The sequence below is a fragment of the Calidris pugnax genome, unplaced genomic scaffold (assembly GCF_001431845.1).
Source record: "Calidris pugnax isolate Ruff unplaced genomic scaffold, ASM143184v1 scaffold44, whole genome shotgun sequence".
Taxonomy (NCBI): Eukaryota; Metazoa; Chordata; class Aves; order Charadriiformes; family Scolopacidae; genus Calidris; species Calidris pugnax.
In genome coordinates, this window is record NW_015094506.1 from 23,619,065 (window position 1) to 23,643,185 (window position 24,121).

General features: G+C 42.3%; 1 protein-coding gene across 1 annotated transcript in view; it reads left to right on the forward strand.

Moving 5' to 3' along the window:
- PPM1H (protein phosphatase, Mg2+/Mn2+ dependent 1H) overlaps positions 1-24,121 on the forward strand; it is a 72,728-nt gene that overhangs the window by 15,165 nt on the left and 33,442 nt on the right. Inside the window, exons 4-5 of the mRNA XM_014963331.1 lie at positions 3,550-3,662; positions 19,430-19,514. Of these exons, the coding sequence (XP_014818817.1) occupies positions 3,550-3,662; positions 19,430-19,514 (198 nt within the window). The remainder of the gene's footprint in view (positions 1-3,549; positions 3,663-19,429; positions 19,515-24,121) is intronic.

Sequence of the window (24,121 nt, forward strand, 5' to 3'; positions counted from 1 at the left end):
CGTCCCCGCAGCCCCCGCGCCCCTCCGCCGGCTCGCCACCAGGTGGCAGGAGAGACCCGCCGGCCTCCGCCGGAGCCGATGGGGACGGCTCTCCCGGCCCAGCCTCCGCCTTTTGTTATTTGGGGGTTGGGGTTTTTGTTGTTTGTTTGTTTGTTTGTTTTCCGGGAGAGATTGTTAATTGGCGTGATTTAACCTGCTGCTTTTGCTGTGGGAAGGCCCAGTCTGAGCCTTAGCGAGGCAGGGCGGCGGGGAGACCTAAGGGGTCAGGGCGGTGGGGATGGCCTGTCCCAGGGCTGATGTGTTGTCCTCGGGATGCTTGGAGAAAGCAACCCCTGCTCTCCATCACCTGCTCTGGAAACGTACCCCATGGCACTTCGTGGTGTCCTCTGCAGACTTTGCTCCATCCTCTCTGCATTCCCTCCCCCAGGGAAGAGGGATCAGGGTGACCAGGTATGAGGCAAGCCTTGCAGGCCCCCTGCTCCTACCTGCCGCTACATAGGATCGTGGAATGGTTTGGGTTGGAAGGGACCTTAAAGATCATGGAGTTCCAACCCCCCTGCCATGGGCAGGGACACCTCCCACTAGACTAGGTTGCTCAAAGCCCCATCCAGCCTGGTCTTGCTCCATCCCTGGAGGTGATCATCCACAACTTCTCTGGACAACCTGCTCTAGTGTCTCACCACCCTTATAGTGAAAAATTTGTTTCTAATATCTAATCTTTGTCTCGAATGAGCCCCTTTGTACCCGTAAAGACTTCAGAGGTGTTCTGGTGTTTCTGCCATTGTTTGTGCTGCAGTGCTCTCCCAGCAGCACTGTTAAAAAGTATTTCATTAAATGCCAGTGTCTCTACATAAGACTAACTTCGTGGCAATGGTGGGCTTTATTTTATTTTTGGTTAATTTTTCCTCTCAAATCTTGTTTAAGAGCTTTGTAGGAAAGCTTACCCCTTCTTTCCTCCCCTGAAAAAAAGGAAATGTCAAATGAAGTATGTAATATCAAATTAAACATGGCACTGAATGTACTCTGGCAAGTTATAGTAGTAAATTCAAGTTCTGAACAACAGCTAGATAGATGAGCCCATGAACAGCAATGATTTGGAAAAATCCAATACACAGATCTAGTTTAAGTCAAGGAAACTCTGAAAATGAGGCCCTAAGGATTATCCGTCTTCTCTCCTATAATAGATGTTTCTGAATTCTGCTGATCAAAATAAATAAATTTTAATTTAGGCATTCCAGCGCTTGCAAAGTGTACATATGATGGAGCTGAAACCAGGTGAGGAATTCTACATTGTTTGAAGGTCTCAGAGGATACTCTGAACTGTGGAGATGAAGGTTTTTTAAAATTCTGGGCAGTGTCTGAAAAATCCACTGTAGTATTTGTAAGTTTAAATTATTTTGATGGTTAGAAATGTCTGCTTCCTTTGAACTGTTCTTTTCAGCTTAATTTAAAAATACATAGAAACCATGGGGAGGAAAATCAGCTTCTCTATGGCAAGATTAGATAAAGTGGCATTTATAACAGGCCCACGTCTGTGACCAAAGGTTTCTGTGAGATTTGATTTTTAGCTTCGAGGTGTTTTCCTCCTGGTTCTCACCCCTTCAAAAAAAAAAAAAAAAAAAAAAAAAAAGAAAGAAAAGAAAAAGAAAGCAACAAGGCAAGAAAGAAAAGCTTTTGTTCATTTTTTTGATTTTGAACACTTTTCAAATTCTGGAGAAAATATAGTAGAATATGCAAAAAAAAAAAAAAAAAAAAAAAAAGGGGGGGGGGAATAAAAAGGAAAACCACAAGTCAAGGAGAACAAGGGTGAAGAAGAGCCATTGGTATAACCCCTTCATCTCTCCAGCAACAGAATGCAGTTCCCGTGTGCGGCAGAGGATGGCCTTGTCGGGCAGCCCTGGTGGTTCCACACCACCCACCTCAGTGCTGTATCCATGGCACAAATGGGATAGGGCCCTATGTACACTGGCCAGCGAGGAGTCACCTTATTTGCCACAGATAGATACCTCTGCTTGGGACAGCGGCCGAGCGCTGCTGAGCATCCCCACTGCTGCCCCAGCTCACCTCCCTCCTCAGATTTGTAGGAAACAAAGCACAGTCCCCGGTCTCCTCCAACTCTGCAGATTTTCAATCAAATTGCAGCTGTCATGGTTTGCATTTGTTGTGGTGCTTTTGCTCAAATAAATTTAGCTCTAAAATAAAGCTCTAAATCCCATACCCCAAGGCGTCGACAATTTGAGCTGTTTCTTGCTCAGTGCAAATATGAAAATGGCTGAAGTATAGCTCAGTGTGTGTATGCACACACACAGAGGCAAACAAATATGTTCATAATAAAAAACACATACAAGTAGGCAGGGTTTGGCTGAAAAGGTCTGCCAATACTTGCAACAGCAATGTTAAATGATGCTCCCAGTTGGAATCCAGTATTAGAAGGAAAGACCAGTTTGAAATTGGATTTGATTCTGGACGCAGGAGAGGAGGGTAATTTGTAACATGCTGTGTTATTACCCCAAACTAAGCTAAGAGGCAGCAGAATGAATTCATTGGCATATACCTCAGTTTTTGTTTAAAATGTGTGGAGTACTGGAAAATAGCTCATTTACGTCTGTCTTTTATGTTCTCCAACCTTTCCTGGGACTATATATATACATGTGTGTGTGTATATATACGTATGCATATATTTATGTGTTGTTTCATTCCTGGGCTTGACTGATTGTTGCTGACAGATGTGACTCGTGTTCTCCACTTCTAATAAGCAGGAAGGCTTTTTTTTGTATGTAATATTTCTTACAGTCAGAATGAGTTGGAAACTAAACACAGGAAGAACTATTTGAGTAGGTATGTAACTCCTTAAACTTGGAGCTCCGCGTAACTTTTAATAAAATTTAAGTCTTTTCAGGACGTCTTAAAAGCAGTGAGATAAGACTGAGAGTTCAATACTGTAGTTCATCCTGGAAAGTCTGTGAATACCTAGTGTTATTCATTAAATGCTGCTCTACTGGCCTTCCCCCCCCAACCCCTTTAATAAGTTTAGCACCCACCCGTTCCCTGTGTTGCTGAAGGGTAGCCTTGTGGCATGAGTGGGTCTTGCTGCTGTTTGTAAAGACATATGCTCTGCATTCCTAACATCCTTTTTGGAGAGCCAGGTAGTTCATCATGTCATATCTAGGTCTCATTAATTATTTGCTGTCTATGTAAAGCACTCTCCAATTATACCACCAGGTAGCTGTTGTTAAACTACATTTATCTTTGCCTTCATTGTGCTTTTTCCATAGCAAATTTGCTTGCATCTCTCAAAGTTACCATTTGTTCCTTGCTGCCTGATGTTTTAGTCTCTTGTCCTGATTTTTTTCCTTAGCATCTTTGTATCTTAAGTAATACGTACTACTTCATTTTCCATTCTTTTCCCTGACTGTAGCTGCAACAGTAAAGAAAGCCAACGAGACATGCAGTTTAACAAAGACTATTTCTTTTTTTTAGTGGAATCTTCATTTTCTAAAACATTAATTGCAATGGTCTCTTTATAAATCTTGTTCTCTTTTCCCACAGGATTTGCAAATAGAACGAGAGAGGACCGTGTATAATATTTCTGGTGGCTGCACAGCCCTTGTGGTGGTGTATTTATTGGGGAAGCTCTACGTGGCAAACGCTGGTGACAGCAGGTAAGTGTCGTGTCTCCCCAACTATTCCTCCGTCCCAAACTCCCCACATCTGGTGTTACCAAGTTCCTTAGTCACCGATAGTACCACAAGAGAATTCCGTTTCATTAATGTGCCCTCACGGAAGTTTAATGCAAATGGCAGTGATAGGCTTCCAGTATCTAGTCGAGTGGTGGATGCAGTCAGGGAGGCTGATGATGCTTCTGTCCCTGTAGCATGACTCGATGGTTGCAGAGAAGTGGAAAGATGCTGAAGAGCCATTGAAACAGAAGAGATGCTGGCTGTGTAGTAGAATTGTGCGTTGATCACTGACAAGGTGACTGCATCTGGAACAGCTGGTAGGGCTGGACTGGTTCAGTAGGAAGTCCTGCAGCTCCTGTCCTCAGCTTTAGTCTTGGAAGGCCACCTGGCTCTCAGATTTTGATATAATTGAAGGTAATAATCTGTAAGCAAATAACTGCTATTCCTGCAATGGGGAGGAGGAGAGCGAGAAGAGCTATCACAGGTTAGGATTTTTACTGTGTCCTGTTCCAGCTCGTGTACTTGTCTGTTTCTCAGAACTGAATGCTGTTGTTCAGGAGATGTTGCTTTGTTATATTTAGAAGTTGTATGCTTGGAGACTTGTGACAAGAAGCTTTTTCTTTGTTTTCTGATTTAGCTAAAGCTGGGAGCAAACTGGAAATCTCTCACTGGCATTCCTTTCCTCTGTCTCACTCCCTGCCTGTAACACCATCAGAGAGAGATAATGAGGCTGGTCTTGCAAGACTTTAAACCTTCACATGTTTCTTTTGGCAGCGCTCTGCATAAACAGGCCAGGGAGAATAGTTCCCTGCATGATACAGGCTGCTGTCGTGTTCGTTTAGTTAGCTGCTGAGAAATTAAAAGACTGCAAAAGGTACTGAACCACATTGTGTTTAGGTGGAGACTGCTACCGTTCTGTGTTTGTGTTTGAGGTGTGGGTGCACACAGTTCACGTTTGTACTGTGTGTGCACAATGTATCTACAAAGGCAGCAGTCAACTGCAAAATGTGTTGTAGTTTAAACCTAACATTTTTATTGCCTCTTGCTGCTTTAAACTTTCTAGGAAGCCAGATAAATCCTTTATGCATAAAGTTCTTATTCTTTTCATGTTGGTGATTGTTCTTAATATGCTGAATTTGCTGTTTATGTTGCAAATCGCTCACCCAGTTCCTCTTGACAAGTGACCTCTATGAATCTTTTTCACATCAAAAGAGTCCTCACAGAGAGTAGCTGCAAATATGTTTGAGTAGACCGCCTATCTACTTATCAGAACCACTAACTGCACTAAATTTTAGCTCTTTTGCCATTAAATTAGAAAGAATCATGTTTTCCTGTGCTATTGTACTTGAAGTACAGTCGAATCTCTTCCGTTGAACTGGCTAAATTTCTTTATTGTCTCTTAAAAGTATTCTCTGTAAAGTTGGCCATGCAGGACCTACTTCTGAGGTCTTTGTTCTTAACTGGAAGCAGCCAATCATTTCCCCCAGAATTCCTCCTCTGGTTCCCAAGAGCAGCTTCAGCTCCATTGCAGCCTCTCACACCCAACGGGAAGAACCTCATTGTTGGTGATAGCCCAAGTGTCCACTGTAGCTAAAGACGCAAAGTCTTCAAGAGACTTTGATTGTTCATCAAGCCCATCAAAAACATCTGTTCAGAAAAACAGGAAGAGCAGGAATTAAAAGCAAATCCATTAGCAAGACTGGGTCTTGTTTGGACCAGGACTCAAATTTTTCTACTCATTCCTTGCATCTTGTAGGCAACAGGGTCCCTCCAGATTCAAAATAGTTTGACTTGGCACTTTACAAATGGACCTCACAGAAACCTTCCTCATGCTGGATTCCCAAAATCTTTCAGATAATCCCACTTCTAGAAGATCAGTTGATCTGGGCCTCTGTCCCACCAAATCCCCACTTCTGATGTTTCAGAAAGGGAGAAAAACTGCTATGGCTTCTCATCACTAAAAGGTCATTTTAGGACTAGCGAAGCAGTTCTGAGGTTGTCCGCCCACTGCCAGGGTGCACAGTGCATTCCTGTATTTCTAAGAGCCCAGTCACGTAGCCAAGAAGTTTTATTCGTGTTACTTGGAAAAATATGTTCCTTTTTGCTGTCTCATGCCTTGCGTGGTCAACTTCACTGTTTGTACAGATATAAATGAGGTCAGTGAGAAATAAAATAAGGAAACTACTTAAAAAAAATGTTTGTCTGCTCTTGAGAAGAAGGGTGGGGTTTGTTTTTTCACCCGAACAGGGGACTTGTGCTTGTTGCTTTTGGAACTAGATGCCAAAACCCTCAGTTCTTTAGTCAAGCTTTAGTTTCTTTGAGTTCACCTACTCGTTTGTGCCTCGTCTCTGTCACCATTCTCTTTCTCCCCTCTCCGCTCCCCCACTGGAAAAAGCCTACAAATAAATCAAGCTACGTTTCCCACAGAAAAGAGTCTGTGAGAGGAGGTTTCATGCTGCAGGGGTGGGAAATAAACATTTTGGGTTCACGCAAACCTCATTTGTACTGCCTCTGCCCAGAAGAGGGTTAGGTCGTTCAATTCCAGGCAACTTGAAAACACAAGAAGCTTTTAAAGGTGGGTTTTGAACACCTTCTGCTGTCACAAGACCAAGGTACGTGCAACAAACTGTTACTATCACAATGAGACTAAGGAAACGCCAAGTGTGAGACTTGAATAATAATGTGCTGTGCGGTGCCAGCTATACCTCAGACTTATGTCTGTGGTATTCAGTTTAACCACCAAAGCCTCTCAAATCTAATCATTTCATGCCACGTACCCTGGCAGTGTTGTATAGCAGCTGTCCTTTTGTAGTTGATGTGTAATTACATCATGAAAAGACTTTAATTACCATATTACTAAATTACCAGCCAGCAATCCTTTCAGGTTCAGTCCTAGCACACTTCTGTATGGACTATTAGGCTTCTCCAAGCTGAACACTTTTGGTTGGTGTTAAAGGGGGGAAAAATTGTGCTAATTGTAGGTTTTGTTATGAACTATTATTGAGCTTGATGTTATGGCATCACTAATGTCAATGATATAATTAAACTTCTGCTAACGATGCAATCACAGTTCTGTAATAATTATACGTTAACTGCACATGATACCAGAACCCTACTAAAAATGAGGTGATGTATTCAGAGCCTGATAAAAACAACTTGGAGGGAGCTGCTTTCATTCTCTAATGGCTTGTCTGGTCATTCTTGGACTCTGCCATAAATATACCTATTTGTACAGTCAAAATTCATGTCTTAATATTGTCCAGAGGTTTTTCTAATGTTTCTCTCTCTCTCTTTCTTCCTCTCAGTGGATAGGATTGTCCATGCAAGGTTATCTAATTAGGGATTGACAGTGCTATAGTCAGCTGTCCAATATATAGTGCTTTTCTGGTAAGCATCGATGCACTGTGCTTTGCTTACCAGTTTGATGTATGGTAACTGGTATTTAGAGGGCCAGGCCCTCTAAATAGCTGCTTTTTTTTTTTAAAAAAAAAAAAAGTAAATCTTCTCTGCTCATTCTTTTAAACAGTATTGTTCGATTTTATATTGCTAAAGTGACTTTTACTTCTAAACTGCCATAACATGCCTTGTTAATCTCAGTTCTTTTTAGGTTTATGCTCTTTATTAGTATGTTGTTTTATAGCTAGTGATGAAGCAGTAGTAAAACAGGGACTTAATGCTTTTACTGATTACTACCCAATTATTGTATAGCCTCCTGCAACATAACATTTGCCCAGTATCACTACAGTGACTGTAATGGAATATGATCATATTAACTCTTTGGCACGAGTGTCCTTCTGGCTTTCATGTTGTCTGGTGAAGGAGCTGCTGGGAGACTGCAGGCGCTGCCATTTTGTGCTGTGCCGTTTTGGAGCCATGTAGGGTGGCTGTGCTGCTTTTATCATTACACAGGAAGCAGAACACCACAAGTTGATTTGACTTTTCCATAGGCCCTGAAACACTCGCTAAATCTGCAAATGGGTTCTTGGGCTTTTTTGATTTATTGGCAGAAGATGGGATCAAAGCGAAGAGCCTGATGTTTCAGAGGCTTCACAGACTTACAGGGTCACTGGATTTTCTGCTTCGCTTCATCAGCTTTTTTTATCATCTTTTTGCTTCCTTGCTTTTGCTCCCCTGTGCTTATGTTTTCAGGGCGTATTCACCCTCTACTTGAACATATATCCTCATGTCCAGAATAGATTTTTCTCCTTCTTTTTTTCAAGTGTAGAATTAATGCCAAGACATTTGGTATTGTTAAATGATAGAAGCTCATTCAGTGATTTTTTTCTGTAGCGCTTCCATCTGAGTGCAGGTTAAGTAACTTCATTGGTGCTTCAGGTCCCCAGATGCGGCAGAGTGTGTTTATAACACTGACTTCTCCCAGTGTAATAAAGTAGTGAATTGAAAATTGAATTCTCCTTTGTTTACTGTTTCAGTTCTTCCTGGATTTGCTGCTTGTGTTGAATCTCACTACACTTATAGTTCCTCTTCTTCTGTGTCATGGTGCTTGTCAGCTGCCTCCCTCACACATAGTTCCCATCGCAGGAAGTCAAATTTGGGGGATTAGTCTGCTTTTATGAAGTAAATGAGAGAGGCATGGAAACAGCCACGTATCTGCTGACTGGCGCTGCAGCTTAAATAAAATTTCTGAGAAGTCAGAATTGATGATTCTGACCCATTTTTGTGGTTCCATGGTATCTGACCTCTTCCTCAAAGCCATCCAGCAGGGTGACTGTTGCCAGAAGCTCTTAACACTGTGGAAGGATGGAAACCAAAAAGTGTTCTAGTATATTACTATTGTAGAGCTAGTTTGCTTTCATCTTTGGTTTACAGTATTTTTAACAAACTTTAATTTTCTAATTTTCTTTATTACCCATCTTATAATCTAAATGCTATATATTTTCCGTGTTTTCCTAGAGTGGTCTGCCTAAGCCCTCTGTCTCCTTACATCTGTGCCTGCATAAACAGCAATAACTGTGCTTCGTACTTAGAGGTCTCTAGAGGGAAGACTGACTCAGTTACTGAGCTTCTCCACTCTGCAGTATTAGGAAAAGCATTCTTTTCCCTGTCCCCTCCTAAATATGGGACAAAAAGAGCTGCAAATCTCTGAACCACCCTTGGACCATGCAATCCATGGTGATTCCTCTTTGTCCTTTGAAGTTCGGATTCCTCCAAATCCTCTCCCAAGAGGTGAGAGCAACACTTGAGGACTGTATTTTGGGCAAGCTATGTGCACATCCCCTCTTTCAGTTATTATTAATTCTTTGACGGAATCACTTGAAGATAATAAATGCTTAATCGTTTCAGGGCAACAGATAACCTAAGCCTGGTCTGCTCAGGAGCCTGTGTAGTGAGGAGAGATTGAATTCAAGATGAAGTGAATCTCTCCCACATACATTCTCCTTCACTGACTGCAGATTGGTAGGTGAAGTCTGATCCCGCCTAACCAAAAATGTTGGAAAAGAGCATGGCATTTTAGTCACACTCAGGAGATGCAGCCAAGTCCCATCTCTCTGTTTCCCCTGCTTCTCTTTCTTGGAAGCCTGACTTGCAGGCCTGCAGAAAGCACTTCTGCTCCCCTTCTCCTCCCTGGCCTCCTTCCAGGGAGAAGCAAGAGCACAGGATTCATAGGAATAGCAGCAACCTCAGTTATTGCAGAATTTTGTGCTGGGTAAAGCTTTTGGAAGCATTTCAGGAAACACTTTAACTGAGGTGTGGAGAAAAGGTGTTGGAACAGAAATGTCATAGCACTCAAAGTGCAGTGATGAGGGAGAGAGTTTTTTGGTGACCCAGTGGGTGACAAGTTCCAGGGTACTGGCATGTCGTATCCAGCACTGACTTGGCAGAAATGATTTATTTGGCAGTAAATGTTCCTAGGCTTTTGAAGACAAAACAAATGTTTTGCCTCTTCTCCAAACTCTTGTTTTTCCTGGGAGATTGTATGCCTTAGCAATGTCTATGGCAATCCAGCAGGTGTTGAAGCCATTGTAAATATTTTCGATGGTACGTTCAGTCTTTGGTCCTAATCACATAGACATCATCTACCCATGATGTCCTTAAGTTCCAGATTATGAGGAAGGAGAAGAATTTGGGGTATTCAAGTAATATCAACAAACTGGTATTAGTTTCCAGGAGTGATGAATTCTATTGACTTTAATTCTCATAGGTTTTCAGCCTTTACAAAAGGGGGTGGAGCTGGGCAGAGGGAAGTAAAAAACGAAACCAACAAAAACCAAACTAATCAAACCAGATTAAAAAAAAAAGTTGGTCACTGCCATTGCAAGCAAGAATTCCCCTGTTGCCTATTTTTATTGGTCAATATAAGCACTGATCAAGGAAAAAACTCCCACTGTAATAACATGGTTGCAAGCATGTTGCATACGTGGCTTGTAGAGTTCGTAGGGTCTGAGGCAAGATCGGCGAAGGGTGCTGAGATGTAATTTTAATCACCCTTTTACTAGTACTTTAGTGATGCATAAAGAGCCTCGACCTTTAATAGACTCAGCTCGTGGTATAAACACATACACCGGAATCCAGATCTCCCTGTGCAGTGCATTAAGCTCAAAACCATCCTCTTAATGTGTGCCTTCATAGCTGACCACAGAGGGACCCTCAGGTTCTTCATTCCAGTGTTGTAGGGCCCGGGCTAAGGCACGCTGAGGAGGCTGGGCGTCTTGGACATCTGGTTCCCCTCTGTACTAAGGGAGGAGCACCCCAGGCTTGCTTGGTGAATGTTTCAGGTCTGCTGTGGTCCTTACTGTGCTGGAAAGCTTTTCTCATCCCCTGAATTCAGGGAGCTTGCCGGGCAGCCCAGGCCCTTCAGACTCAGCAGCAGCTACGCAACGCAGCTGGAGCTGTGCTCCCGGGGCTTTTAGCAAGGGCTTCCCTTGTCACTTCTGCATGGGTGAATGAAGCAGAGCTTGGGGAAAAATTCACTGATGCAGAGTGAGCAGCGAGTGCGACTTTCAGTCTGCTTTTACTTCTTGGTCCAGCTTGCTCCAGTATCCTGCAACTGCCGCTGAATTAGGCAGAAAAGCTGAGATCAAAGTAGATTTGATGCTTTAGCTGCTGAAAGTCATTCTGACTTCCTCGGTGGTAAGACTGAAGAGCAGAGGAAAAAAATCCGTGCTTCCATTTTAGGTGGTCAGCCATATCCCATCCATATTACTGGCAAAATAAACACTGACTTGCACAGCGATGCCTTCATCCACTAAGCCCAGGTTTAGTTGCCATAGTAACTCGTCCTGGAGATGAATGTGATATCCTGGACAGCAGGGAAAAAGACTTTGATTCCATAGATACCAGTCCTGAGGCTCAGAGCTGGCCACAGAGATGTGACTGCACTTCTTTGTTCATTTCACTGGCACGGCCTGAGTAATTGGTGGCCTGTTGTTCAGCATGATACAGAATCGCGGTGGTGTATCATCAGTGCAACCCTGGACTTAGCTGTGTCCAAATGAAGAATACACTGGAATCATCATGGGCAAAATTAATCCCCTGAGGGCCCTAAATCTCCAACTTAAGGATGCTGGAACCGATGGCGGGCAGTTTTCATGTGCTAGCGGTGTCACTATAAACTGGCTTGTAATAGCTTTCTAGCTGCCAGCTGAAGTCCTCTCTGAAAGATCAGTGGGTTCAGGTGTAAACCAACAGGAAAGTACACACAATTGATTACAGAACATTTTAGTTTAGTTCATTGGCTTTTGGTTCGGTGCTACTGGAACCAGAGTAGACAATATTAGGAGTATATAGGTAAACATGAAGTCACCACTGGTTCAATAGCAAAAGTTACTTTCCCTATTAAACAAACAAAAAAATCGCATAGAGATAGCCAGTGCTGTCCCATTAGTGATGGAGTGGGAGTACAAGAAAAATGTATAATTAGCCCTAAAATGAAACACTGTTGATAAAGCCAACCACTAATTATAAGCGAACTGCTAATAATAACTCTGTACTTAGATTGCATCAGACAAGCAATACACTTGAGGACCTAAACTAGAGCAGGGAGTTCACAGGAGAGTCTGATGGGAATGGAGCTGCCAGCCTGCCAAAGAGGCACTGAGAGCTAGAAGCATGAGGCTCCTGGGGTCAAAAAAGGCTGGGCAACGTGGCTCCTCCAAGCTGTCTCTTCTGTGGGCAACCTGCAAGCTCAGTATTATATTTAATTTAAAACTGTAGGATGAGTAGTAATGCAGAAGCAGCTGAAATAATTTAGTTACAGTGTTGGCGACGACCAAGTGCTTCTCACCACTGGATGCAATATATAGGGCAGAAGGAGACTGCCAGGAGTAGAAAATCCCTTTGACTGCTACTTACTAAGTTGTTAGTTGAATACACAGGATGGAATGCAAGATCAGTTCTAAAAATTCAGATTTTTATTATTTTCAGTGGCAGCAAGGAAGATGCTGACTGGCTCAGGTGCTAGTGTAGATGAAAAGTAAACCCTTCTGTGGAAATCTATGAATACTATTCTGCTTTGACAAACAGCTTCAACTTGCCCATCTATGATCCTTTATTAAAAACAATGCAATTCATTTAGTAAAAACAGACCACCAGAATAATGGCTTTAGAGTATATCAGCAGCCTTACTTTGCCCAGAGGCCATCTCCACAAGAATCACTAAATAAGCATTAGAAATGTAAATAGGAATGAGTTGGGTAACTGGAAACAACATAAAGCTCTACATGGGCATGCACAGGAACAGCTTACGTGCTTGTGGGTGCCTCTGAAAGACAACTTTCAGGGTTTCTTGCAGGGACTGGATTTAGAGTCATAGAATTGTCTAGGTTGGAAGGGACCTTTAAGATCATCAAGTCCAACCATCAGCCTAAAAATCACCACTAAACCATGTCCTTCGGCACCACATCTACTCATGTTTTAAATACCTCTAGGGATGGTGATTCCACCACTTCCCTGGGCAGCCTGTTCCAATGCTTGATAACACGTTGGGTGAAGAAATTTTTCCTGATATCCAGTCTAAACCTCCCCTGGTGTAACTTGAGGCCATTTCATAATTTCTTTCTCTGGTTCTTCTCAGAGGCAGGAGGAGGTTCTTGTGTTGCCACAGAAGTGTAGCACACTTGCCTCCATGCTGGCGTGAGGACATGAAAAAAGGCCCTTGAATTAAATATCTGGGAAGGCCTTGTGTGGGTGTCCTGCTGGAACAGGGCTGTACTTGGTGGATTGTGTTGATGAGATGTTAACGCTTGGAACAGGCAGGGTGGCTGGCAGTCTGCAAAAGTCCTTTAGCCTTTGAGAGAGTTCTTCATTGTTCCTGCAGGACATGCCAAAGCACGGTCCTGTAGGAAATTACTTTAACCCAGCCTTTGTGCAATACTTCACCGAGATGAGTTCTCACACCTTTTATCAGCTTGAGGGAGCTGAAGTTCCCCCAGGCGATGAAAGGATGGCTGTGTCCCAGCAGCCTGCTGTAGCCACAGCATGTGCGATGGGGCTGCCTTGTCACAGGAAGAGCCACAAGCAGGGAGAGCGTGTTCCCCCCCTCAACGTTGGCTTTGTTTGGCTGAAAGGAAAATGATCCAGTGCTTCTATTCTGTCACAATATTTCTGTGGACAGCCTAATGTTGGTGCTGAAAAATGTGAAGAAACCAGGGTGGCAGGCCTGTTGAGTGGCACTAGATGGAAAATGAGGACAAGCAATTTTCATTGGCTCTATCCCCTCTCCAGTTTGTTGCTTGTTTTCTTCTTGGTAGCGATGCTGACTAAGAGTTAGGGCATTTTTGAAACATCTCTTGGGTATTACGGGTGGGAGGCAGCCAGGTTGTTTTTTTTCCATTGGTGTTGCTGAGGGTTGCTGCTTTAACCTCTGAGTTTTATGGTGATGGATATGTCATCGCTGGGACCTGTTTTAATGCCAGCTAAACATTAAATAATGGTTTGTTTCACTATCCCCAGCCTACTTTAATTCATAAAATTAAGGAAATAATTTAAAGGCTTTGCACTATAGTTCCATGATTATTGCCAGTGCAGTGAGGTGTTTGTTCACCTGGTTTCTAAAGAAACATTGAGAAATGAGTCTGAGTGGGCTAAGGGAGAGTAATTCAGTTCGTAATAAGTGAAACCAGGGTGCCAGGGCTGAATGTATTAAATGTCATCAGTAATCGTAATGGCTGTAAGTTCCAGTACTTCATTTAGAGGGGAGAGAAACATTTTTTGAATCTTTTTATAATCACTTTTTCTTCTTAGCGATTAAGAAAAGATAAATAAGCAAAACTGGTTTGAAGCTCACCAGACATTAGTATCGCTCTTCCTTGACTTCTTTAAATAAATACATTTAGTTACCATAGTAAACAAGTACCCATCTAGACTGATTCCATAGTTCTAGGATTTACTTTTTTTTTTCTCAGCTATTTTGTGACACACCTAATTAAAATCTACTGCTTGGTTTCCCTTTGAATGTAATAAAACCCTGCCTTATTCTTTCTGTCAGTTTAATCCCTCTTTCTTTTCCATTGACACATTTCTAATACCTCTTCAGACAGGCCAGACACTTCTGCTTCATCTGTGCCGAATCCACAATGCTTAACACCTTTTGACAAAATGGATACATCCTCCCTGTGGCTTGGAATTGATATATGCTGTCAAAGAGGGTTTTCCGAACAGTCTCTCTTTGTCACCTTTACCAGATTTTTATCCTCTGTTGTAGAAATGTGCAGCTTAATGTTGCGTTTCAAATCATTTTTGGCTGAAAAAGTGTGTAATGGAATCAGGGTGTCCCCTGAATACTCCTAACAGTAGGAGATGCCTCTTTGTTTTGAACACCAGAATCCCAATAGACCCATGACAGCAGTGAAATTACACTTTTGACCTTGTTCACTAAAGTGTTCCTTTCTCTGTATGATTAAATGAGAGTAACCAAGAATAGCTTCCTCTGAAATGTATGAGTTTCCCTCTCTTTGTTTTTCATAAGAAACTCAGAAAGGATGCTGTGCAATTCTCAGCTGATTATGTTCTCCACAAAAGAAAAAAACAAACAAACCCTGTTTGATTCAAGAAGAGGTGGCTGTTTTATTCGTATTAAAAATGCAAAAGCAATTGATATATTGATATTTTCCTTAAGCCAGTGTTGTTGCTACATCCTGAGTGTGAGAGCAGCAGTACAACACAGTGGCAGATTTTTACCCTTTTTTTGCTTCGTTCACCACATGTTTTAAAAGGGGATGTGTACACTAAAGCACTAAATATAGTTTTAAAGTACTGTATGAGTATAGAAAATAACCATATACTTAAGGTTCTATGTGAATTTAGCTGGTGACCATGGACTACACAGTTACATCAATCCAAAAGATAAAGGTAGTATTTTTCTATGGATTTACATATAGCCTTTTAAGCTCCTGGTGTTTCTTTTCATTGGCGTGTGACTGAGTGGACACAGCGCTGCCAGACTTTCTCGGTGCCTTTTGCACCAAGGCGCTGGCACATCTCTTGCTGCACATCTAGTTGTTCAGGGCATGGCTTCTCTGGATCAGAAGATACACAGTTAAGTGGCCAGAAGAGAAATACAAACTCAGGTTTCTTGTTTCTGCCATTTTAGGCTAATTCTGCTATGTTTGGGGGATTTTTTTCCCCAATATATTCCTGTTTTCTATAAATATTGATTGGCTCCAGATTAGCGAATGTACTTTCTCTGTTGTGCAGAGCCCAAATCTGTGAAATGCAAGGGCACGTATGGTCCTGCAGTTCGTGTGGGTGGGGATTTAGGTAGCTGGGTTCAAAAGAGGGGAGAGGACTCAGGGAAATCTATAGTTTGCTTCTGGAAGGGATCAAAATAAGTGACTTAATGGCCTCCGTGGCCTTAAGACTTAAAAGCGGTTTCTCCTTTTGGTTTGCTTGCTGTGGATGATGCTGCATGGAGAGGGCATCAGAGCCATAGAGCATGTAGGGCAGTGCACCAAGGGGTTGCAGATCTGTGACTCCTGATTTCCTATCCTGCCAAAAACCCCCTGTGTTTTTTTAATTACTACTTCATTGGTGATATAAATTAACAATTGGTACGAGTCTGAAGCAACCTTGTCATCAGAGAATACTTGGTTAGTGTTGACATAGTTGTTCCCTGCAAACATGAATCATCTGTCTGCCTTTGGCAGGCTTGCCCTGTGGCCGTGCTATAATGTGTTTCACCAGTGTGGCTGACATTAAAATGTCACTATTAAACATGGCAGATTCAGATGCTCTCTGGGCACTGCATCTCTTCGAGTTCTTTGCTTCCTATGTAGCTATTTCTGATGGTTTAATAGGACAGCTGTATTCTGGTATAAAATAATACATTCATATTTCCACAATGCACGGGGAGCCGAAATGCTTTCAGAGCAATATTTCATTACGTACATGCATCTTTCATGCATGGCAGATGCAGTAACGCTCAACGTAACTCCTCGTCGCTGCTTAGTCCATTAGGAAGCGTAAAGTCAAAATTAATTGTCCTGCAGGACCCTATAGAGTGGGTCTCTAAAAGCAGTTGCTGGGCTGGTTTGTGGCTGCCGCGTCAGCCAGGCTCCCTCCCCGTGAGCAGTTATTGACTTTGGGCTATTGAATTCAGGGCTCTGGAGGTTGCTTGGTGGGAAAAGCCTTCAGTCGGTGCTTGGCAGCTCTGTCACTGTGAGGTCATGGAAAGGGCAGTTCAGACTCCAAACCCAATTAGGGCCTGATTCGGCACCTCTTCAATCACAGGGGAAAAAATCCCGCTGAGCAGGGTGGCTCCTGGGCCAGGTTTTCGCACCCAGCCTCTCCAGTGAGACAGCCCTTTTTGTCACTTGGGCCATCAGAAATACCCTTTGCTGTCATGAAGCGGCTAAGCAGCTGGTGCGGAAAGGTAGAGACTGGTAAGAGGCTAACGAGCCCACCAGAGTTGAATTCAGACCAGTGACCTGTATATGTACGTCTGCGTCCCTCCCCTTACTCATATCTAGAGCCGTCTAATTCCTCGGATCAAATCATTTGACTCTTATGAGCAGCTGTAACTTTCAAGTTGAATAAAGCCCAACTGCTGAAAACATTAATGAAAAACATAAAACTGAGGCTCTGTTTTATCAGGTATCAACAGCGTTGCTTTAATTCCCTCCTCCAAAGGCCCTTTTTTTTTGTGCTGGGTTATGCTTTTCATCCCAGGTGGCTGCAATTTCTAGTGAAAATAAGTTGAGCCAGGAATGGTTGACCCACTCGCCTCTGAATTGCTTTTTATATGATGTGAGTCCCTCAGGGCCCAATTCTACCCATAGAAGTGAGAATGATAGCTATCAGCGTATAGAGGAAGTATGTCAGTGCGCGCAAAGAAAAAGATGAACCCCAGACTGGTCTGAGTGGTCTTCAAAATATGGATTTCCTGTTAAATGGTGATTAAAGGGGAAGAAAAGGATAATTAAAAAATTAGCCTGATGTGCTAGCAGTTATATCAATGCATGGGTTTTTTATACTAGCTCTTTCAGACAAGCACAGGATCAGTAGATCCCTTACGACTCTCTTAAACTAATGTGTAAAATTTGGTTAGTGTCTGATCAGCTCCTTTGATCAGTCGTGTCTAGACGGTTGCCAGAGTACTTACTCTGTACTAAACCACAGTCCCCTTAAATGGAGGCCTACTCAAGTGAGTCAAATTACATATGAAAAGGTTATAAAAACTGTCCACTGTCTTTGAGTAAATGAGTCTGGTTCAGAGCTGAATACCAGAAATAAATATGCCAGAAATAAAAGCAAAGGTGTTGTTGCAGAAAAGAGGTGGTAGCGTTCTTAATTCATTTTTAAATGCCTGTCCCAGAAATCCAAAGGAAAAATTTTCAGCAAACTTTTATTACTTTTAATTGGACCAGCATTTTTGTAAGCCTGTAATATATTCAGATCCCATAAAGGGGAAGGCATTCCATCAAAAATTCTCCACAAATTTCTCTTAAGAAATTAATGAGTTACAACCACCATGTCTGTCTCATTTCAAGCACACAATATTGTTTTTAATTGTAGCAGTGGAGGGCCAGTGGGAGCCTTTAGTATGTACGTGGCACTCTGGCCGCATCTAACTTTTACATAGGATTATTTGCAAGGGAGTGGTTAAAGTCCAGGAGCCGTAAATTTGTTATCAAAACAGAGCTGTTTTCCCCTCATGACTAGAGCCTTTTCCTACCTCTCCCATTGTAGTGCCATCCTCTACCTGTCTCTTCTTTGCCACATGAGTCTCAGAAACGTGAACGGTTCCTTTAATCTTTGATAATGCTCCTTCCTTTTGCATACTAGCAACAGTAGATGATTGTTTGGAGGCAATTTTAGTCTAGTTTCCTATCTCGTAAAGATATGAAAGATGGCTTGGAAAGTTATCCAGTGCCACTGATTTGACAAAGCTGGTTTGTACCCAGGCTGGTTTTCTCAAGATGCCTGCATTTTTAATTTGGAAGTTAAGTTTTCAGTCTTCGTGTGCCTACTGTATTTGTTGCATTGTAGTGCCATCAGAATACCTGGCAGCGAAACAACACCAGCGAGTTGATGTGATATTTACATGCTAGCTTACTTCTCTTGATAATTTGGTCAACACGACAAAAAGATCAATGTGCCTACTGTATTTGTTTGTTGCATTGTAGTGCCATCAGAATACCTGGCAGAGAAACAACACCAGCGAGTTGATGTGATATTTACATGCTAGCTTACTTCTCTTGATAATTTGGTCAACACGACAAAAAGATCACAGAAGGGAGACCATTTAAAACATAAAGAAACTGGAATCCAAGAGACAGTTGCTTGTTTTATCTACACAAAATTCCGTGTAAATTCAGGAGGAGAGCTGGTACACTGCGACTATCCAAGCACTGAATTAATCTACTGAAGGTTGAGAAACAGCTCCAAAACAGGCATTAAAATCTCTGGGATGATACATAGTTCATCCAGCTCTTTGAGAGCACCAAGCATTACTATACTTACAAAGCAGCATAAAAAATGGAAAGATAAAAGAGCACAATTCTGTGAGTGTGTACATGACCACAGAATGCGGTAGGAATAATGGGTAAATTCTTCCCTCTTGTGACTGTGTTTCAGCCAGTGACATTACACTGAGGAAGAATCAGACTCTATTTTGCATGCAGCATAGCAGATTGTTAAGAGGCAAGAGGCAGGTGTTTGAGAGAATTTCTTCTTTGCCATTTGCAGAAGTGTATTTGAAATCTCCTGGCTGATCTATAGTCATTCTATTACCTGTGGTTTTTTGGCAGGTAACTAGTTAAATTTGTGTTAAACAGGATTTACTTTGCCACTTCCATTTGCTGTTGGAGTAGAAATGTTCTGACATGACATATGACCAATCAATAATTGGAAAGTGCTTGCATGAGTCATTTGAAGCCAGTAGTTTAGACAGTGTCAGCCACAACTGGGATTAAAACCTGCAAAGAGTTGTTCTACAGTCGGTGATTCTGCAGCATCTCCTCTGGGTGTCTGCATTTCACTTAATAAGGGTACCCTGTAGACATCAACTGAAATAACTCCTGCCTTTGTTGCTTGGATGTTTTTGTGAGCTCTGAAATGAACTTGGCATATACAAATATACTTTGTTATCCACCCTAAAGGATGCAGGGCAGGAATTATTATCCTGTTCTGCTGACAAGTTCAGAAAAGAAATGGCTTTATTTTACTGTGACTCTGAAGAGAGTGAAAGTGTGACTGTACCCTGTGGTTTTCTGAGTATTTCTTACTTTTCTGTTTTTTTGTGTTGTGGTTGGTTTTTTTTCTGTACTGATGATATTTTATTACTATTACAGGGCTATAATAATCCGAAATGGCGAAGTCATTCCTATGTCTTCAGAATTCACTCCAGAGACCGAACGCCAGCGACTTCAGTATCTGGTAAGAGACCTGAGGACCAAATCAGCTGCTGATGATGACAAGCATTCCCTGGAAATAGCTAAGGTTCAGGCACATGCCACTAAGTTACTGTGGCTCAGTGAAGGACACCATTTCTGTTGAACACCAGCGACTGGCCGTGTGTGTCTTTCAGCCATCAGCAAACGTGGAGAAAAGCCCAGTGGTGCAAATCCCAACGAAAGGAGTCTTATCTCTTCCATGAAGGCCATCGATTAGCGTGGCTGTGCTTGTGTACCTTGTTCAGCTGCAGACTTTCAGCAGCTCATTGGTGTTGGATAATGAGAGCTTAGACATAGAATTAACAAGCCACAGAGGTATTTCAATCCATCCCAGGGTTTACTGTGTGTCAGTATAAAATACCACAGACCTCTCTTTCAGTGCATGTGAACAATATTGCAGGATTTTATTCATTTGCTCTAATAGTACGCCTATAGTGTCTCAATCAGGGAAAAGATATTCGACTTAGAGGTGATCTCAGTAAGCATAAGTAGCTGCAGGATAGGATGCGTGAAGAAAGACTAATTGTAATTAGTGTGGCAGCGCCCATAAAGCTGGGATAGGGTGACTAGCTGAGGAGATGTGAGATCTTTTATATACCAGTTTGCACTGGCTGATAAGCTGCCTAAGAAACGACAATCAAAATGCATGGCGTTATTTTTTGTGCAAACAATCCTGTCATTTTTTAAGTTTTTAATTGATGGTCAAATCGGTCGATTGAAGTTGGTTGGCTCTTTGTCAAAATGTCATTCCTGATGTGGCCGAGAGATCCTTTAGTGCTTCTCCTGGTCTCCCGCTTTTTTCCTCTTAGAAGTTTAAGCTTAAGCCAAAGCAGACTCTGTCACCTTTGCCTGACGTGAGGTGGACAGGCCAAGGCAAGTGGCATTCCCTAGCACATTAAGGTGTCTTTTATGTTCAGCCTGGCCCAAGCACCATGGTTTGAAACTAGGCAAAATACCGGTGGTTGAAGGCAGGGCTGGAAGGCTTGAAAGTTGTAAATATTCCTGCAATTGTCACATTCGATTTTTAGTCCGGTTCACTGGCTTGAAACTGAAAACTTCAGAGGAAATACTACTTTGGGAGTATTCATATTCAGAAAACCAAATGGGAAAGAGGCCTAATGAATATTTACAGTTCAGTTACATTTAAAATAATTTGTTTGCCTTTAAAATAAAAGATATCTTTAATATCTAGGGAGTCTGCTACTTCTGTAGGAAATACGAGATAAAGCATTGCCTACAAGGTATTTTTTTCTCTTTTGATGTCCTTTGTGGCTTCTATTTGAAAACAGCAGCTGATCTGAAAAGCTGTTTCTGCTGTTTCCTTTGGAAAATTCCTTTACCTTCGTTTATTTTATTTCTGTAAGTAACAAATATGCCAGGGATATGGGTATCATGTTCAAAGAGAAAACATGCAAGACAGCAAGAGCATGAAACAAAATTAGAGATAATTTCAAACATAACATTCTGTAAGTAACATTTTTACTCTAGTGTTTAAAAAAAAAAAAAAAAAGCCCCCAAATTTCTTAAAAGGTTGGCATAAATATTACACTCCAAAGATTGCATTTGTCTTGCTGATTAGATCCCAAATAATTCTCCTTACCTTGGCTCTCCCCAGGTTCTGCTATCAGTCTATTGCACCATCAACATCTCTCTTCTGCTGTTCTTATCTGAAAGTTATTTACTTTGGATTTATTTTCTTATTTGCAGTTAAAGCCAAGCTTCTTTGTTTCAGACACACTGCACTGCTCTTCCTGCACAATAGGAAGAAAATCACTTAATCATTTTAGCATTAATATTTTACGTGGTAAATGCAGGGGTTCTGTTCACCGCCGGGCTTTTCTGCGTGGGGGAGTTACGGCACAGGCAGAGGGAGGGTGCGGATTTACAGCGGGCAGACTCTGAGTGGTGGCTCCCTGGGCAGTAGACACTGTTCACTCGGCCAGGGCCAAGGAGCTTTGCTCTACCTTTAGAGCCTATTGATTGCTTTGGCCACACAGGACCTTGCTTTAGGTTCGCTGGCATCTTCTGTATTCACACCCTGTTTTCTGGACCCTAATTTCCATGGGTAGAGGAATCTGCCAGATAATGAGTTGTTCAGGTCATGTGAGCAGCTCTGTATGAAGTCTTCCAACCTAGTCTTAGACAAAAATGTGCTTCTAGCTAGTACTGGTTGAGTAACTGAGGTGGGGGGTGGAACAAATGTTTTCCCTATCCAGCTCCCCTTTTAATGCAGGTTTATTGCCATGTATCCAAAAATGGCCTTGGGCATTGGCCTCTGATGTGGCAACCTCAGAAGAGCAAGTTGACTGCGCAGTTGTTCTGATTTTTGAGCAGCTCTGGGCATGGTTGTCCCTCCATCTCCATGCGCACCCCCTCATTTTGGAGTGGGAGGACAGCATGCAGTTGCAGAGTTCGGGCAGGCGGTGTGGAGGGGACTTGTGAGAGTATTGCAGAAGCCAACCAATCCTTCAGTCAGAGAGCACTCCTTGAGATGTAAGGCATGAAAGCCTTCCCCCAACCAGTGTTCCTTTGGTCCTTTGGCTTCTGTAGAGGTCCAGTGCACCATATTGCTTCCCTTCCACTGGTGGACATTCACAAGTCTCCTTTTTCTTTGAATTTCTGTGTCTCTTCTCCTTTTAGCACTGTGGTGGGAGAGCTCACACAGCACCTACTCCAAGAAAGCCCTGGCTTCCCGTATCGGTATATCTTGAGGGAAAACAAAATCCGGTATTGACTGGGAGCTGCTCTGGTACATTAGCAGTTGTGCAGGCACTGACTGCCACGGGCAATTTTCCTTTCATCTTCTGAGGAGACTATTAATTTCAGTCATGATAGTCTAAATTGCAACAGTAAATGGCATAGATTTTGTTACTTATTCCCTTGGAAAACGTGTTTAAAATGAATGATGAATGAGTGTGTTGCGGATGGGTGTATTTCTATTAGTTATCAAAGTTGCACTTGGAAGATGTCATCTGAGGTCAGCATGGTGTTTCTGCATACCGTGTCAATGCGTGTGGCCAGGCAGTGCCCCAAAAGTTCACAGCTTGGATCAAGGATGGTGCACTGCTGCTACCAGGCCAGGCTTTGCTACTGGCAGAGGCTGGGTGGCCACCAGCGGTAGTGAGCCACGGGACACTCTTTGTGTTTGGCACGTTTCAAACAAAGGTTCATGAGCCCAGAAAAGCATGAGTTCAGAGGACTTATTTCATTGCTCAGGTGAGGGGTAAACTCTACTAACTTAGCTGTTGAAGGATGCTTGGGGAACCCAAGCCTGAAGAGGAAATGAACCTAGATCTCCTAAAGGTCAGTTCAGTGCTTCAATTGCAAGTCAAATGCATTTTAATTCTCTTGCAGCATGTGGCTCCCTGCATCACCCAGTGTAGGATTGCTTTGGCCATCTGGCACATTGCACGATGCTGTGGTAGAAGAAATGTGTGGCTTTATGAAAAGCGCCCTGGCCTTTCGTAAGAGGAGAGACCAATCCAGGGATGGAATTGGCTCCTTCTTCTCTCTTTCCTTTTACCACCATCTCCTTTAGTTTTAATCTCTGTTTGGCTTAAACGTGTCCATGTGATAATGGCTGCATTATCATAATCCGCAGAAGTTCTGGATGCGTTGTCCTGTGCGTGCTGGTGTAAGTGGTAGTCCCATGCAGTAAAATATCCTATAAGAAAATGGCACAATATGATAAGAGGATAAAGTTACAAGATATAGTTTATGTAGGGGAAAATAACAAGTCTGCAAATAACACAGAATGCAGTGAAACTCCTAGTGCCAGTGATGTCCCAGAGCAGCATGTACTGGAGGAACTAGAAAAGGCATCATCAGGCCTTATTAAGGTACGATCTGTGTGGTGTTCCCTGCCACCTAATTAACTGGCACACTAGTCTTTAAGTCTAGGTTTATCTTAATTTCATGTTTGCTTTGCTGATCACCAGGAAACACAGCAGGAGGTAAATTGCCTTTTGAAAGAAACGTGACTAATATTTCCTTGAGCAGACTCCATTTTAAATAACTAATGTCAAGTGTAATACATCCAGCCACAAAATGCACCATAAAATGGCAGGGTACCAAAACCTCATGATGCAGACTCTGCCAGATTTGTGCCAAAAAACTGAAATTGCATCTGAAAGAAAAAGGATGGAAAATATTCCAGTTCCATAACACAGAATAACAATGCTGTCTGAACATACCTCGTAAGGATATAGAAAATGTTTGATAGTCACTCTTTTTATTAAATTTTAAGCTTTCTGAATGGTGTTTCTTATCTGAAGTTCTTGCAAATCGAGACTAAACAAAAAAGAAAATGGAAAATATGGTGGTGCTTCGTCACAGATGAAATTCTGGTGATCAGTTCTCTTACTGCTTTTGTTTCTCGTTTGACCGCTTGAGGGTATTCCATGGTGTCTGTTTGAAAGATCTGTAGATTTTTTAAGCATTGCTTTTTTACCTTTTTTTTCTGGTTCTGCTGCCCAGCATAGTTTGATTGGGGTGGAGAGGGAGAAGAGCCTTGCTTTGTATTAAATAGAGAACAGTTCTCAACAAACCCAACTGGAAGTCGCAGCTGAATTTTATAGCAGAACATTCTTT